The 18855-nt window shown below is 44.8% G+C and overlaps 1 protein-coding gene across 9 annotated transcripts in view; it reads right to left on the bottom strand.

Annotated features, from left to right (window-relative positions):
* RHBDF1 (rhomboid 5 homolog 1) overlaps positions 1-18855 on the bottom strand; it is a 97020-nt gene that overhangs the window by 30822 nt on the left and 47343 nt on the right. For 7 of the 9 annotated variants that reach the window (XM_044981208.1, XM_044981213.1, XM_044981209.1 and 4 more), the window contains 3 exons: positions 16650-16791; positions 10839-10969; positions 1520-1733 (listed from right to left, as the gene is read on the bottom strand). In XM_044981208.1, the coding sequence (XP_044837143.1) occupies positions 1520-1733; positions 10839-10969; positions 16650-16769 (465 nt within the window). In that variant the 5' untranslated portion in view covers positions 16770-16791. Of the gene's footprint in view, positions 1-1519; positions 1734-10838; positions 10970-12472; positions 12628-16649; positions 16792-18855 lie in introns of those variants that run through there. The other 2 variants (XM_044981214.1, XM_044981215.1) reach the window with 2 other exon arrangements.

The raw sequence follows: 18855 nt of genomic DNA, 5'->3' as shown, positions 1-18855 counted from the left end.
ATGGGTATGGTAGGAGAGATTATAACTTTTGTGAGGCCTGAGATGTGGTGCTCATTAACTTTACAAGTCTTTTATAAATTGGCACGCAGAAGAGGTTACTTTCAAGAACGAACACAAGGTTTTAGACAAAAGTTACAACTGCTGCCAGAGGATGGAAGTTCCAATATTAATGATCTTGACCATGAATAAATATTTTATATTTAAGAATACTTTGTTAAGGTGGTTCTGTGCCTGAGTTCTCAGCAAGGTGTAGAGCACAGGACCTGTTTGAAGCCACATGTAAATTATGAGTTGATGCAAGAGCTTTTCCAAACTGAAAAAAAAAAGCCATTTTTCTAAGCTCCATAACTCTAAAATGATTTGTTTGATTAAATCCAAACTTTAAAAAACTTAAAAAAAAAAAAAAAATTTCAAGTTTTGAGAAAGAGGAGAGAGAGCACTCAGTGGGCAGAATCAGAGTTAGACAATAGTCCATCCTTTACTATGGAGTCACTACCAAGCCCTTACCCTCCTTTCTCCAAGACGGGATTAAAGACTGCAGATGGAGATAATTTCATATCCCATTTCACCATCTGGACAAGAGCAGCACTCTTAACTGATTTCATAATATCCGATCAATTACAAGGGAAATGCAAGGATCTGGGAACGCTTCAAGTTAGAGCTCGAGTGCTAATGAAGTTACCTCATTTGGGTTTGTGTACAGGCAGAATCTGTACTTTGGGAACACGGAGTAGGCAAGGAAGCTGGAAGCTTCACAGCTTCCCCCAGCAATTTCTGAGGGCTTGTGAGCAGAGAGTACCAGCCTGCTGTAAGAGAGCTAACTCCTGTGAAGTCATGAGATAACATTTCTGAGGATACTGAAAACAAGGGTATTGTCTTCAGCCAGCAAAATGTGAAGAATAAAAAAGTAAGTGCATTGCATGGCAATGGGGCTATTAGTATGAGACTGCAGTTAGGGAGGATAGGGTCTAATCTGGGTATCGGATGTAAACTGACAGTTCTCCTCTCAAAACTGCTGAATGCCCCATGTTGGAAGAGACTCTGACAACCAGATTTGACTAGGAAACTGGAATCTTGCTATGGAGAATTCTGAAAAATGCCTTCCACGATTACTATAATTCCTGACTAGTGCTCATATACCATCTCATTCAGTAATGATGCCAAAGGGACAAAGACATGGTTCTCAGAGTCCTGGAAAAACAGATTGCAGAGTATAAACCATAGAGGTCCAAGTGGAAGTGACAATACTGATTATGGGAAGAGTGTGCTAAAACATGTGTATGAAATTTAGGAAACCATCCTTTCACAGGAAACTCTTCCTTTCCTGTAAGATCTTTGTTTCCACGTTTGACCTCTATAGTGTCTTGTGTACACTGATCTGAAATGTTCAGGAAACGCTGAACCCTAAAGCAGGCTTAGCATCCAGCAGTGGGAGAGAGGAGAAAAGAGCCTTTTTGGTATATTCTGAAAGCTAATGAGCTCCATGGAATGGCCCTGGCTACTCCTCCACTGGACTCACCTTCTGCATGCCAAGTTGACAAGGCCCGACGTAGAGAGGAGGAGGAGTCTCTGTGCTGGTGAGTGAGATGTTATCCTGGCTAGGCAGGTCCATTTCCCGGATGACCTGAGGTTTCAGCTTCCCATATCGCTGGCTGCAATGGCGAAGGCTTTTTCTCTGCCATTTCTGAGTGGCATCACTATCCTTGCTTACCCCAAACCAATCTGCTGTGCCCCTGAAAGACACCAACACAGAAGCACAGGGAAAGTTTGGGTTCGCTTAAATCATGCAAATTAGAGATAGAAAAGCCCCAGTGGTTCACACCTAGTCCATTCCCATGCAGGATTCTGCCCTACAGTATATCTCATGGACTCTTCGTAGCTTGGTTTTAAATATGCAGTAAGACCAGGGCACAAAATTTTCATCAAAACATTATTACAACAAAAAATACCTTTTCTACCAAAACAAACATTTCACACAAAAAATTATTTTGGTCACTTTTTTAAGTTTTTCCAGTGGAGAAAAGAAAAGAAAAGAAGGGGCAGCAGGAACCAGGAGACCCATTTATTTTGTCATTTAGTTTGATTGGAAATTGTTTTTAATGAAACAATGATTTTGTTTCTTTCAACATTTTCACAGAAAATACTTACCCATGTTGGACCAGGCCTAGTCCCAGGTGGTGGGGCCATGGCCCTTTCACAGCCTCAGCCATCTCACAGTCAGGAAAAGTTTCTCATATTCAGTCTGAATTCATCTTTTCTTCTTCTGACTCCCCATTATTGCCCTTGTACTCTAAACAATCCCTCTCCCTCCTTGTGGTTTCCACACTTGTACTTAGCTGAAGCTTAGCATCAGCACCAGAGCACCGCTCTGCTCCCTGGGATCTCAAGTTTCCAACAGTTTATGTTTGGGTTATAGGAGTACATGGCACTGAGCTGTCTGCTGCAGAAAGTTGAGAAAAGCTAAGAGCAGAAGGCTGTGGAGTGCAGCAATGCAGTCAAACAGGCCATCAGGATATTGCTAGGACTCTACTGAGAGCAGAACAGTTTGTATTGTGCTGCTGCATCATCACTGAAAAGCATCTACATTCAAACACAAAATCCCAGAAGAAGCCAGAACACGTGAGGGATGAAATTAGGAGCATTACAGGCCACCCCAAATGCAGGACGACAGTCATGCATTGTAGCATGCAGTGTAATTGTAGCCATGTCAGTCCCAGGACATTTGAGAGTCAAGGTGGGTGAGGTACTTACTTACCTCACCCACCTTGTCTCTCTAGTCATGCACTGTAAACAGTCCTAGAAATGTAAGATTTGCCACTGATCCACCATGCCTTTCCTCCAGCTGTGGCCAATACCTGCTGCTTCCGAAGAAGGCAAGCCACAAGAACCCATAATGCACCTAGCCAAGTGTTCAATGCTGTGAAGAAAAATTTCATCCTAACCCCACCCAAGTGCACACATGGAAGCATGAGATCATCTGATCCTCTGCATCAACTCCTTACTGGGAGTGAGGACATCCACTGATGCTGTGACACTGAGGGTGGGGTTTTAGCATGTGCTCATGGTGGAGGCCAGGGGGTATGTTCTGGCACTGAGAGGGAAGCAGACTCAGTTACTGATTGTTCATTGGGTTTATGCCTGGGCATCGAAGGGGAATATACCACTTTAGTATTAGCAGGAAGTAGGTTATGCCCTAGAATTAGAATTAGGCAGGGGCAAGATTCTGTTAATGGGGTTTGTGCCTGGGCAGCGAGAGAATAAACCCTATTTTTTGACTTATAACAAAAAGGTCCCTATCCAAATGGTCTGGATTATGTAAATACATATCCAATTCAAAGGCCTCAGACAGCCTCTCCTGTTAAACTCCAATTGAACCCCATTCATCTCAGACTGGTCCCCTCTGTATATCCCTTCCCAGATACCCAAAACAGATGAGCCCTGCCGTGTCCCCCGAAGGTCAAAAGACTTTGCCTATTTTGATCCAAGGAAGAGAGTGAATTCTAAAATCAAGGGGCCCTCATGGAGAATGCCCTCATCCTGCCAGCAGCCTCCTCGCTGTCATTCCCGAGAGGGCTTCGGCTTAAGCAGTTTTGCAGATGGCAATTCCGGCACTGCAGCCCAGGAAAAGAGGTGGCTCCCATGCCATCTGGAGCTTTATAGGTTAAAACCAGCATTTTAGATTTTACTTGGAAGTTAACCAGCAGCTAGTGTAGATTACAGAGCTCTGGTGTCATGTGCTCCCAGTGAGACACTCAATTCGCCAAGCACACAGCTGCCTTCTGCACCAGGTCCAAATGTAGCCCCCATTGCAATAGTCTAACCTTGCCTGGATGAAGCAAGCAAGGTCTGCATCCAAGAGAAGAGAGCCTGTCCTTTTGGACACATGCAGGTTGAACAAAGCCATCCTGGCCCAATGTCACTTGATCATCCAACCAGAATCCAGATGGTGAACTCTGGTCAAGCACCATCTCCTCCTCCTTGGCAGAGACACGGATAGTTTCCTCTAATAACAAACCCAGCACTCCCCACTAGTCTTCACCAGCCTGTGGATCTCACATGACTGGAGTGACCCAAATTTCTCCTAACACCTCCAGCACCTCAGTAAGGTGATACAGGCCAAAAGTCAAGAGGAGAGAGGCGGCTCTGCACTCTGCTCAGGAGTCTATCCCCTCAGGATACTGTTCTGCTCCTACAAACACCAATAGATCAGCTCAAATCTGAACAATGTTCTCCATTTGCCCACAGTGGAAGGGACTAGAATCAGCACCCAAGCTGACAAAGCCTGAATTAACTGGTCTGTCCACAGCCCAAAACAAACCCACTGACTAAGATTGTACAGGTGCTACAGTGGAGGAAAGAACCTTTCTTACTTCCTGTGTGGCCACAGTGTAAGGCTTCAAAACAATCTTTATGGCTCAGTTGACCAGATTTGTCTCAAGACCAGCACTCTACCCATCTTCCCAGTCACTTCATTTGTCACAGGACATATGTGAACCAGGGTAATCTCTGAGGGTGAAGCCTGCACCTAGGGGCCACTCCACTGAAGGAAGAGGGAAAAGCATTTTACTGTCCTAACCAACCATGGATGGAACAATGTAAACGGATCATGCCTCAGAGCCCTCTGAACACCTTCCACTTCCATTAGCCACCAGCAAGACAGCCCCTTGCCCTGACAGCAGAGGACAAAAGAAGACAATTGCTCTGATTGAAGTCAAAGCTGTGATGTTGGGATGGAAGGGGAGCTATCCTGATCTATTTATAGCACTCATAATGGAATGCCAGGGTTATATTTATGTGCACCCTGGCCCTAAAGATGTGCCCTGTGCCTTTGCAGCTTTGGCGCTCTGCTGAAGAGGTTAAAGTGAACACGGGGGAAGTAAGGTAATTGTTGTACTCCAGTGAGACTGAGCAGGTGTGGGGTTTGGGCAAACTGTGTTTGTTTGGTTTCTTGGATAGTAACTTTAATAAAACCCCAGTTTTAAAACCCTTCCTGGTCTGGGAGTGTAACATATCTCCCTTGCTATCTGAGCACCTTCCAGAGGCATATCAAGCAATGGTGACTAGCATCTGTGTCCTGTGGGTCATTCTCTTTCTCTCTTCCCCTCCACAGGAGACTGTTTATCATTCTAAGGCATTGTGTACACACAACTCTGTTCCCGTTCGCATGGCAGGGTGAAGAAGTGCACCCTGCACTTGGAGCTCCATGGGGCTCAGTCGTGCCTCTGGAAATTGGTTCCAGCTGTGAAAGAGGCCAGGAGGCTGAGGGCTTGTTAGGGAGGGAAGGAGGCTAATGGCTCATTAGTCAATTCCATGCTAGGTATTTTCAGCTTCTGAAACATTTAGTGGGTGTGATCATTCTTTCTGTTAGGTGCGCACATGACACCCACCATAGCAGGCCCCTTTGTTTGGATCCTGCCCAGGCCCGCGGGTCTGTGCAGTAGGCAGCATGGCGCAGGGCTAGCATCCGTGCACAGTTCAAAGCAGCCCTACCACACACATGCATTGGCTGGGCTTCACACTCAATACCATGGGTACCTGAAGAGTGATCGGGGAACTGACTGCCTTTTTCTCAGGGGCCTCCTGCCCGCCCGGTGCCCATGAATAGGCAAGGTCTGAATCCTCTCAAACCGTACCCGTCTGCTGCAAAGAAAAGAGAGCTGAAGGGAGAGAGCTTGCAGGGCCGTCTGGGAGTGACAGCAAGTGGGAGGTGCCTTTTCCCATTACCACTGGGGGTGGGGTAGAGGGAGGGTATTGCATTGTCATTTATTCCTGTTCATAACATCTTCACCACAGTGACAGCTGAGACCAGGTGCACCCAAGGCCATGCTCTGATGGACAGCACAACCTTGCTGAGAGAAGCTGGGGATGACAGAAAAGAGTCGCTGTGCTTGTAACTTGCAGCAGGGCCTGGGGCAAGACACACCATGTTTCCACATGTATTAGGCCACAGACTCCCTTCCATGCACTTACACTCTTCACCTGATTTCCCCATGACTCCTGTTGACGCCAGAGTGGCCTGTGTCCCCCAGACTTCTGGAAGTGAAGCCACTTTCTATTTAGGTGCCTAAATATTATGGCTATCAAGCGATTAAAAAAATTAATCACAATTAATCATGAGATTAATCGCACTGTTAAACAATAATAGAATACCATTTATTTAAGTATTTTTGGATGTTTTCTACATTTTCAAATATATTGATTTCAATTACACCCAGAATACAAAGTGTACAGTGCTCACTTTATATTTATTTTTTATTACAAGTATTTACTCTGTGCAAAAACAAAAGAAATAGTATTTTTCAATTCACCTAATACAACTACTGTAGTGAAATCTCTTTATCATGAAAGTTGAATTTACAAATGTAGAATTATGTACAAAAAAAACTGCATTCAAAAGTAAAACAACGTAAAATTTTAGAGCCTGCAAGTCCACTCAGTCCTACTTCTTGTTCAGCCAATCACTAAGACAAACAATTTTTGTTTACATTTGCAGGAGATAATGCTGCCCACTTCTTGTTTACAATGTCACCTGAAAGTGAGAACAATTGTTCATATGGCACTGTTGTAGCTGGCGTCACAAGATATTTATGTGCCAGATGCGCTAAAGATTCATATGTCCCTTCATGCTTCAACTACCATTCCAGAGGACATGCGTTCATGCTGATGACTAGTTCTGCTCGATAACGATCCAAAGCAGTGCGCACTGATGCATGTTCATGTTCATTATCTGAGTCAGATGCCTCCAGCAGAAGGCTGATTTTTTTTTTTTTTGGTGGTTTGGGTTCTGTAATTTCTGCATCGGAGTATTGGTCTTTTGAGACTTCTGAAAGCATGCTCCACACCTCGTCCCTCTCAGATTTTGGAAGGCACTTCAGATGCTTAAACTTTAGGTCGACTGCTGTAGCTATCTTTAGAAATCTCACACTGGTACCTTCTTTGCATTTTGTCAAATCTGCAATGAAAGTCTTCTTAAAATGAACAACAACATGTGCTGGGTCATCATCCTAAACTGCTATCACATGAAATATATGGCAGAATGCAGATAAAACAGAGCAAGGGACACTGAACTCCTTGGCGGAGAATTGTGTCACAAATGTAATTAACACTTTTTTTTTTAAATGAGCATCATCAACATGAAAGCATGTCCTCTGGAATGGTGGCCGAAGCATGGAGGGGCATGCAAATGTTTAGCATATCTGGCACATAAATACCTTGCAATGCCAGCTACAAAAGCCCCAAGCAAATGCCTGTTCTCACTTTCTAGTGACATTGTAAATAGGAAGTGGGCAGCATTATCTCCCATAAAAGTAAATAAACTTGTTTGTCTTAGCAATTGGCTGAACAAGAAGTAAGACTGAGTGGACTTGTAGGCTCTGAAGTTTTACATTGTTTTGTTTTTGAGTGCAGTTATGTAACAAAAAATTCTACATTTGTAAGTTGCACTTTGAGGACAAAGATTGCATTACAGTACGTATATGAAGTGAATTGAAAAATACTATTTCTTTTGTTTATCATTTTTACAGGGCAAATATTTGTAATAAAAAATAATATACACTTTGATTTCAATTACAACACAGAATATAATATAGATGAAAATGTAGAAAAACATCCACAATATTTAATAAATTTAAATTGGTTTTCTATTGTTTAACAGTGTGATTAAAACTGTGATTAATCGGGATTAATTTTTTTTCAATTAATCACGTGAGTTAACTGTGATTAATCGACAGCCTTACTAAATATGGATTGAGCTGCCCACCTTTAGGCCCCAACACTTGGAAATCTTGGCTTTTACCTCTCCATGCGTCAGTTGCTTTCTCTCTAAAATGAGACTGATGCTGACCAGCCCCCATGAAAGCAAGGGCAGAGGCCAGGAAGCTGAATTAAACACTCCCAGCTTCCTCCTGGAAGTCTTGCTGTCAACTTAAACTCAACAAGGCCAAAACTGGGCTCTTGATCTTCCCTCCCTACCTCTCCATCTCAGCCACTGTCTACCCCTCCCTCTGGTGACCTCTGGCTCCTACCCTTTCATCTCCCTACACTGGAATCTAGGCCATGGGAGAGAATCCTGCTGATTCTTCTTCTTCAGCATCACTAAGCTCTGCTCTTTTCTTTCTGTTCACACCACTAAAACTCTCATCCAGGCTCCCATCATCTCCTGCCTTGATGTCTGCAGCTTCCCTGTTACACACAATGCTGCCCAGTCCACACAACACAGCTGCTGAGGTCATCTTTCTGGCCAGCTCATCACATGCCATCCTTGCATCTTTCAACTGGCTCTCCACCATCTTTGTATCAAATGTACATTTCTAGTCTTGCCCTTCCTACTTATCTATCCTCGTCTTTTATTACACCATTTCCCACCCTTGTCGCTCACTCTCAGTGCCCCGTTTGCATCTCTTACAACTCCCTCCTGCCCATGGAATACCCTTCCAAGCTGGTTCACCAGGCCCATTCCCCACTCCTTAGGAATCTGGTGGTCAAAGACACTTGCCAAAAGGCACATAAATAAAGAAAAGTAGTGCCCTTAGCAGAGCCTCTCTGCTGTGTACAAGCCTGTGTGGAACAGCTACATTGTCTTACTGCAGCATGTTAGATATCATCTTTTCAGAGCAGGAGAACATTTTCGAAAGTCCCTGTATGTGACATGAAGGCAAATGGGACTTCTGAGCCATTTACCCACCCAGGAATTATGACTCCCCAGTTGCACTGAGAGAGGCCTTATGCACTTCTCAGGGCTGTAAAATAACAGTGCACAAAACAAACAATAGAAACGGTCACTACAGCAGAGACACAACGCCAGATCCAGGCTACCAAGCAGAGCCCACAGCTACCCCCAGCCTGAGAGAGTAAATGGACTTTCCAACATGCCCAGAAAGGCAGGACTCAAGCTCTGTCAGATCAACAGCCAAAGACCCAGCACCAAGCATGCCCTGCCCAGACCCAGGCCCAGAGAGTCAGATCTAGGGACTGTTGGCATGAGCAGATCATCTGACCTCAGCGCCTCGAAGGAGCATGAGCAGCTTCTCCACTATCCAGTAACCATTCTGCACCTGCTGTAGCCCCTTCACAGCCCCAGGAGCCCTCACCCCTCTGAACAGCACAAGGGGGAAGATTCATCCCCACATGTCTGCTAATGCAGGGATAGAGGGGAGGCAGCCTGTGCCTCTCCCATTTAGGGGCTGCCCTAACTTGTGCCCAGTTGCAATGGTCCCTATGGGTCATTACATGGGCGTAGAATTGCTGGGGCTCAGGGCTGAGCCAGCTGAACCGTCTCCTATCCTCAACTGCCCCCTCACTTCTCTAGCCTATCCCTCGGAATGCACCCAGTGCTCAGAGCTCCTGCAAAGGTAGCGGTTCAGCTGTTGGGCCTGGCACACGGGCCCCTTCTCCATGGTGTATTCCCTATTTATTGAGTAGAGTGCTCATGCCTGCCCCATGGCCAGTCTAGCTGTCACAAAGGTCATAGAGCAGCAATGAATCTGGCCCAATGCCAGGTGTTCAGGACTCTGTGTGCTGTTCAGGAGGGCTGAGAAAGTGATTGTTGGCAGGAAGGGAGTAGGTAGGAGATATGGGAACGAATAGTCTGTGAACCCCAGAGACATTCCAACATACACCCCATACTGATGAATGGACTTTCTGCCCTGTTAGACTTGACACTGCTGCCCTCTGGATGGCAGCACAGAGGACATCAACCCTCCAAGCCCCAGTGGCAGCCAAGAAAGCTGATGCCATGGGAACAGCTGCAGAGCAGCTCTCTCCCCCCTGCTCTACATCTGCATCACAGCCAGGCTGCTGTACAGATGTCGGACACACAAGGCAGGTGAGGTAATATCTTTTATTGGACCAACTTCTGCTGGTGAGAGAGACCAGCTTTCGAGCAGACGTCAGGCAGACATCAGCTGGTTCTGCCATTTCGAAAGGGGTAGTCAGACTACTTGCACAAGGCAAGAAGTGCATTGTTTGACACGCCATAAACAAAAGCAGCCTGAGGAAATTTGCTCAAACTTTCCAGAGCTCTCCCCTCTGGGCAGAGCCCAAGCCGAGAACACATCAGCTCAGAAGGGAGAGTGTGAAACTGAGGGCCTAAAATGGAGAATGGCTTGCAGCCTTCCCTAGAGGGGCACTCCCAGCACTGTGCAGAATTCTGTCCAAATTGTACATTTAGTACAATTCTGTCCAAACTAACTTTTGCCCATGGTCCCTCCAGCTGCAGCTGGATCTCAGACAGGGAGGCCCTTCGTTTCCATTGTTCTGGCAAAACAGCAGCTGGAGGTCATACTGGGCCAAGTTCAAATGGCCCTGAATAAGGGCAGTGCTGAGCTCCTGGCTCCAGAAGACATCTGGGAAGGACTGGGCCTGGGGCATAGGAGGACAACAGAAGCTCTTTGGCTAGCACATACTGCTTCTCTGTGCGCAGCCCAAAAACCACGACCCTGCCCCCTTTGCGGTGATTTGAAGTATCTTCCCAAACACGGAGCACAATAATCTCCTGAAGGGCTTTGACCAGATCAGAGAGAACAGGTAGTCCTAACATTCAGGAAATATTCTGTGCTATGGTACAGTAAAAACCATGATAAGGCGCTTCTAATGCAAGGAGGAGAGTGTAATGCAGCAACGTGGGCATGTTCTGCTCTCCCAGCAGCAGTTCTAAATAAAACTCTCCTTAGTAGAGGAAACTGCTCCTTGGACTCCACCATCCAGAATCCTGAGCAGGAAATTGCTGCATCTCTTCAGAGAGTGCAAACGAAGCCAGGAGGCTTGTCAGCCACAAATCCCAAGGCCTTCACCTTTCCCTCTTAAAACAGTCTCTGTGTGCACAATATGCCACGTCTTACCTTCTGATGGTTTGGGTGATGGAGGTCTGTCGTTGTAGCATGGGCCGCCGCACCTCGTTTGGCGGGGAGGGGATGCGGGTGTTCTCAGCAGGCATGCTGACGCTTCTCAGGAAGGCCTGGCGTTTAAATGGCTGCAAAACAAGTGGGGAGCATTTCAGTGCCCCTGCATTCATGCTGCACGTTCATTCCCTAGCAAAACCCAACAGGGACATGAAACACAAAGAAGCCAACAGTATGGCAGCTTCCCTAGTCAAGAGCTGTTTGTGCACTGTAGTGTAGGGCACTGAAGGGCACTAATAGCTCATGGGCTTTGCTACAGTTCTGAGTACGTGAGAGAGATGTGTCACCTATGGTCAGGGCCTCTCTCCCTACACATCCCAAGGCTCATAGAGCTGCAGACTCAGAACTGGGCACTAGTCACATGAGTGATGAGACGGACTTTGCCAACGTATCCAAAACACAAGACCTGGTAGTAATACAGGACTTTAAGTACCCAAACATCTGTTGGAAGAGTAATACAACAAAACACAAAATCTCCAGTAAGTTCCTGGAGTGCACTGGGGACAACTTTTTGTTTCTGAAAGTGGAGGAAGTAACCAGGGGCATGGGAATTTTAGATTTCAATCTGACCAGCAGGGAGGAATTGGTAGCGAAACTGAAGGCAGAAGGTAATATAGGTGAAAGTGACTATGAAATGACAGATTTCATAACTCTAAGGAAAGGAAGGAGTGAAAGCAGCAGAACAAGGACAATGGACTTAAAAAAAGCAGCCTTTACAAACTGAGAGAAGTGGTAGGTAAGGTCCCATGGGGGAAAAAAAATTAAGGAAAAAAGGAGTTCAGGAGAGTTGGCAGTTTCTCAAGAAGACAATATTAAAGGCACAACAGCAAATTATTCTGATGTGAAGGAAAGATAGGAATAATAGTAAGAGGCAATATGGCTCCATCAGGCATATTTTAATTACCTGAAAATCAAAAAGAAACCCTATAAAAAGTATCAGGAGGTAGCCATGTTAGTCTGTATCCACAAAAACAACAGGAGCCTTGTGGCACCTTAAAGACTAACAGATGTATTTGGATGAAAGCTTATGCCCAAATAAATCTGTTAGTCTTTAAGGCGTCACCGGACTCCTTGTTGTTCCTATAAAAAGTGGAAACGTGGATGAATTGCTAAGAACAGCACAAGCAGGTAGTGACAAAGACTAAGGCACAAAATGAATTACAACTTGCAAGGGACATAAAAGACAATACGAAGAGGTTCTTTAAATATATTAGGAGCAAGAGAAAGACAAAGGAAAGGGTAGGTCCTCTACTTAGTGGGGAAGGAGAGCTAATAATGGCTGGCATGAAGAAGGCTGAGGTATTTAATGCCCATTTTGTTTCAGTCTTCACAAAAAGTTAATGATAACTGTAATGCCCCCTCATGGCCATGGGTATGTCTGCAGTGCCCCACCCATTTCCCCTTTTTCAGGGCTCCTTGGACAAACCACACAGTCTTTCTCCTCCAATCATATCCCTTCTTGGGGGTCTGTTTTCTTTATTTACAAAGCTCTAAAAAAAAGCAAACACAAAGAAGGAATTTTTCCACTCACTCACAGAGCCCCCCACAAATCTGTCCCAACGCCTGGCTCTTACCTCAGAGCCTGGGGGGCAGAAATGGTTTCCTCACAGAGCCTCTCATCAGTTTGCATCTACCCTATCCGAGCTGACTCCCTTGCAGCTTCTCAAGTGTCAGTCTCTGCCCCCAGAACGGCTTCAGCTCTCTCATAAGGAACCAGCTGCTTGAGGTTCCTTCCCTGCAACAGGTGTCTCTGACTAGCTCATTTAACAAGCCTGCTCCAGAATTCAAGTCTTCTGCAGGCACCTCCCTCGCTCCCTTTGCTCTCTCGCAGTGACCAGATACTCAACACAATTAATATTAAAACAACAAGGGGGGAGGAACAAAAGCCAAAATAGGGAAAGAACAGGTTAAAGAATATTTAGACAAGTTAGATGTATTCAAGTTAGCAGGGCCTGATGAACTTCATCCTAGAGTACTCAAGGAACTAGCTGAAGCTATCTCAGATCTATTAGCAATTATCTTTGGCAAACTCATGGGAGGACAGGTCAGGTGCCAGGTAACTGGAGAAGAAGATACATCGTAACTGTCTTACAAAGGGGAACAAAGAGGACTCAAGGAATTATAGACCAGCCTAAATTCAATACCTAGAAAGACAGAGGAACAAATTATTAAACAACCAGTTTGTAAGCACCTAGAGCAGGGGTGGGCAAACTATGGCCCACGAGCCAGATCCAGCCCCTCAGGGCTTTGGATCCGGCCTGCGGGATTCCCGCCCCGCGGCGCCGCTCTCAGAAGCGGCCCCTGGGCGGGGGAGAGGGCTCCCTGTGTTGCCCTTGCCTTCAGGCACCGCCCCCGCAGCTCCCATTGGCTGGGAATGGGAAATCACAGAGGTGCGGCAAGGGAAACGCATGCAAAGCCCTCCGCTCCCCCTCCCCTAGGGGCCGCAGCGCTTCCTGGAGCGGCACGGGGCTAGAGACAGGGCAGGCAGGCAGGGAGCCTGCCCTGGACCCAGTGAGCACCGCTGCCACCCCGGAGCCACTTTAGGTAAGCGGCACTGGGCCGGAGCTCGAACCCCTCCTGCACCCCACCCCCCAACTCCCTGCCCTAAGCCCCCTGCCTACACCCTGCACCCCAACATCCTTGTCCATGTGTTTGTTGACCCCCTCAAAAATTTTTAATAGATTGATGAGGCATGATTTTCCTTTACAAACGCCATATTGACTATTTGTCAACTATCATGTTCCTCTAAGTGTCTGATAATTTTGTTCTTTCCTATAGTTTCACCAATTTGCCTGGTACTGAAGTTAGACTTACCAACCCGTAATTGCCAGGATCACCTCTAAATCCTTTTAAAAAATCAGCTTTGCATTAGATATCCTCTAGGCATCTAGTATAAAGGCTTATTTAAGCAATAGGTTACATACTACAGCTAGTAGTTCTGCAATTTCATATCTGAGTTTCCTTCAGAACTCTTGGGTAAATACTATCTGGTCCTAGTGACTTATTACAGTTTAATTTATTCCAAAACCTCCTCTACTGACACCTCAATCTGGGACAGTTTCTCAGATTTGTCACCTAAGGAATCTCCCTCACAGCCTCTCCAGTGAAAACAGATGCAAATAATTCATGCAGCTTCTCCACAATGGCCTTGTCTTCCTTGACTGCTCCTTTAGCACCTCGATCGTCCAGTGGCCCTCTGACTGTTTAGCAGGCTTCCTGCTTCTGATGTACTTTTAAAAAAAAAATGCTGTTAGTTTTTGTCTTTTTTTCTAGTTGCTCTTCAAATTCTTTTTCAGCCTGCCTAATTATATTTTTACATTTGACTTGCCAGAGTTTATGCTCCTTTCTAATGGCCTCATTAGGATTTGACTTCTAATTTTTAAAGGATGCCTTTTTGCCTCTAAACACCTCTTTAACTCTGTTATTTAGCCATGGGGAGCATTTTTTGGTCCCCTTACTGTTTTGTTGTTGTTTTTATTTGGTGTATATATTTAGTTTGACCCTCTATTATGGAATTTTTAAATATTTTCCATGCAGCTTGCAAGCATTTCACTCGTGACTGTTCCTTTTCATTTTTTTTTAAAACTAGCCTCTTAATTTTTGTGTAGTTGCCCTTTTTGAAGTTAAATGCTACTGTGGAGGGTTTCATTGGTATTTCCCCCCCTACAAGCATGTTAAATTTAGTTACATTATATTCACTATTACCGAGCAGTTCAGCTATTTTCAACTCTTGTACCAGATCCTGTGCACTTTAGAACTCTGTGACTTAGGACTAAATCAAAAATTGCCTCTCCCCTTGTTCATTCCTGGACTAGCTGCTCCAAGAAGCAATCGTTAAAGGTGTCTAGAAATTTTATCTCTGCATGAGGTGACATGTACCCAGTCAATATGGAAATAGTTGAAATCCCTCATTATTATTGGGTTTTCACTGTCACCATTCTGGTCAGGTGGTCGATAGAACATTCCCTACTTCTATACTCTTATTATTCAAGCATGGAGATTAGTCCCACATGACTTTCTCTCAAGTAAACTAGGAAATACATTCTAGATGAAATTACTATAAAGTGAGGGCACAACTGGTTGAAAGACTGTACACAAAGAGTAGTCATCAATGGTTCACTGTCAAACCAAAAAGTCATATCTAGTGGGGTGCTGGAAAAGTCAGTCCTGGGTCTGGTACTATTCAATATTTTCATTAATGACCTTTATAACAGAGTGGAGAGTATGCTTATGAAATTTGCAGATGACGCCAAATTGGGAGGGGTTGCAAGCACTTTAGAAAACAGAATTAGAATTCAAAATGACCTTGACAAATTGGAGAATTGGTCTGAATTCAACAAGATGAAATTAAATAAAGATAAGCAAAGTATTTTGCACTTAGGAAGAAAAAAATCAAATGCACAAACAGAAAATGGGGAAAAACTAGTTAGGTGGTAGTACTGCTGAAAAGAGTCTGGGGTGATAGTAGACCATAATTTGAATATGAGCCAACAATGTGATGCAGTTAAATAATGACTAAATACCATTCTGGCAGTGGTGTAGTTCTACCCGGAAAGGGAGAAATTTCCAGTGGGCTGGGTGAATGTCGACATGGACATAGATGTCCTTCATATCAACAGCTGCCACCCAGGCTTCGTGGGGAATGGAGGGGAAAATAGATGCCAGCATCACTATATAGAACTTATGTATTTAATTCTTAACTGCCCTTTATCAATAGTTATTGTACAGGCTATTCCTACCTTACTTCCTGTACTAAACATCTTCTCACTATTTTTGTTGTTGTTGAAGACAAGTTTAAAAAGAAGAATTCACTATCAGCTATTTATGAATGGTTAATTTCATCCCAACCTCACTTATTAATGGAGCTACTTTCTTCCCAGTTCCTCTCTGCCCTTGATATATATATGTAACCACCCCATTCCCATTTCTTCATTCTCCCTGGCACTGTAGTCCACTGTGTGGCTCTTAGGATCCATTGGGTTCTTGCTGATTTCCCATGCTCCTGGCATTCTGACATGTTAACACTACACTTACTCTTCATCTTTTCTTTCAGGATGTAACAAGTCCTCTACCTGCCCCTCCTCCTGGGGCCCACTGGCTGCCCCAATAAAGCACAGAGAGGCATCTCCTTCTGCAGCACCTGTGGCTTTATTTACACAAGTTCTCCCACCACCAGTGATAGGCTATTTACAGAGCTTGCAGGCCTGACAATCTCCTCTCCTACACAGAGTCTGCCCTCAGCCTGGAGACTGACCTTGCCCTGGCCATCTCCCCCTTCTTCTGGCTGCCAGCCAGCCTTTATAGCCCTTGAACCCTCAGGCCTGCAGGTGCAGCCAGTTCTAAAGGGCAGGCACCAGACTTCTCCCCAGCCCCAATCTATTTCCCCTGATTGGGGCTGGCTGAGCAGGGGCTAATTAGGTGCCTTTGCACCAGCACCCTGCTACAAAGGACAACCCACCTTCTGCCTCCCTTTGTCTGTTGGAAGGCACAATTCAGTTCACCTGACTTAAATGAAGCTCTCATTTCCATCCTTACCCCTGTAACTTAATAACCATTTAATATGCCCTACCTGTTTTGTATCTAGGAGGCCACTGTCCCTAGACCATATAATGTGAACAGGCTCCCACCACAGTAGAGTCCAAAGCGCTAAGCATCCAAATCCCTTCCCATTGTGTATACAGACTACATTGAACTCACATATTCATTCCTTATGCCCCCTCCCCAATCTTTGTACATTACTCATACCAGTACCTGCACAAAGGTGGGCTCCTCAGGCATTGCCACAGAGACTGGCACTGGTATGTCGAGTTTGAGCCATGGCGGCTTCTTCCGCTGTAAACTGCTCGTGCTGTCACGCCGCACTTCAGACATCTTCCTGTCTCAGTCCTCAGGCCTGAGGGAAAGAGAAGAGATCCTTGAGTTTGGAGGAGTCCATGCCGTTCATTGGTCGGGCAGATCTCGCCTTTTATCATTCATGCAAAGTGGCTGTGAACAGCTAGCGATTCACTCAAATTCTGTCCCTAGTTAGCTGATTTGCTGAGTACTTTCTGTGACTAATCTGCTGCTGAAGTTTTGTGAGCAGTTTGCTATGGGTATTCAAGAGTTACCTTCCCAGCAGTGCTGGCCAGCTCTGATTAGACACACAGATCACATGGCATGTTTCTGTTCTCCAATCGGAGGCAGGGAACACCTAGAATTAGGTTTCCAGAGTGAACGCTAAGTTGTGGTTTTAAAATTCACTTTCCATTAACACTGTCTGAGATTTGCTTAATAGCCACTGTTTCCTCAAGGACTGGGGATGGAATACCACTTATTTGGACCTGAGTCCAATCCAATCAATGGGCCCTCCCAACAAATCAAAGCGAACAGCCTCACTCTGAAAACTCCTCGTGATTCATGTCCATTCCCTAGCCAAGCCTAAGCCAAGAACTGTATTTCTGACTTTGGCAAACACTAATTAACTATTATTGTCTTAAAATTATATTTTATTTAACTGTTTATATAAAACCCAACCACATACTGACCCCAGAAAAGATGAGCCCAGTGTGAAAACTATAGAAGCTCATCAAATCCAGGTTAAATCCAGGACAGAGTGATAGTCATATGGGAATAGCATAGAAATAGCATTAAATAAAAATCACTGTGGTTAATGAAGTGTTTTAACAACGTGACAAATTATTAGATGTTACGCCCTTTTCCCCTGTCCTTTGCCTTTTTGCATTGAGCTCTTCCAGGCAGGGATTGTGTTTGGAAAGTGCCTGGCACACTGTGTGTGCAATAGAAACAGAAACAAATCATCATCCTCATTAATTATTCCTATATACAAATCTACATATATACCAAGCCCTTTATACAAATTTGTTTTCTGTCTCAGCATCCTCAGTGCGGTGGGCTGGGGAGAATGAAGAAACACGATGTTTCTATAAATACAAGCTAGCAATTATTGTATTGTGTACAGTGGCTAGTTCTGGGCACCACATTTCAGGAAAGAGGTGGACAAATTGGAGAAAGTCCAGAGAAGAGCAACAAAAATGATTAAAGGTCTAAAAAACATGACCTATGAGGGAAGATTGAAAAAACTGGGTTTGTTTAGTCTGGAGAAGAGAAGACTGAGGGGGGACATAACAGTTTTCAAGTACATAAAAGGTTGTTACAAGGAGGAGGGAGAAAAATATGAATGTGACAACAGGCCCAATTCTCCTTGCACTTACCTGGGTTAGAATCACAGAAATGTAGGACTGGAAGGGATCTCGATAGATCATCTAGTCCAGTCCCTGCATTTCTAGACCCTGCATATCTAGGCCATCTCTGACAGGTGTTTGTCTAACCTGTTCTTTAAAATCCTCCAATGAAAGATGGAGATTCCACAACATTCCTAGATAAATGTGTTCCAGTGCTTCACCACCCTTACAGTCGAGAAGTTTTTCCTAATGTCTACCCTAAATCTCCCTTGCTGCAATTTAAACCCATTGCTTCTTGTTTTGTCCTCAGGGGTTAAAGTGAACAATTTATCACCCTCCTCTTTACAACAACCTTTTACATACTTGAAGACACATGTCCCCCCTCAGTCTTCTCTTCTCCAGGCTAAACAAACCCAATTTTTACAATCTTTCCTTGCTGGTCATGTTTGCTAAACCTTTAATCATTTTTGTTGCTCTGGACTTTCTCCAATTTGTCCACATCTTTCCTGAAGTGTGGAGCCCAGGGTTGGATGCTATACTCCAGTTGAAGCCTTATCAGTGCTAAGTTCAGTGGACGAAATTACTTCTTGTTTATAACACTCCTGATACGTCCCATAATGGTGTTCACTTTTTTTGGGGGGGGGAGGGGGCAACAGAATTACATTGTTGACTCATATTTAGTTTGTGATCCACTATAACCCCCAGATCCCTTTCTAAAGTACTCCTTCCTCAGGAGTCATTTCCCATTTTGTATTTATGCAATTGATTATTCCTTC

This window comes from Mauremys mutica, chromosome 11, assembly GCF_020497125.1.
Source record: "Mauremys mutica isolate MM-2020 ecotype Southern chromosome 11, ASM2049712v1, whole genome shotgun sequence".
NCBI lineage: Eukaryota > Metazoa > Chordata > Testudines > Geoemydidae > Mauremys > Mauremys mutica.
This window is presented reverse-complemented; position numbering and strand designations above follow the sequence as displayed.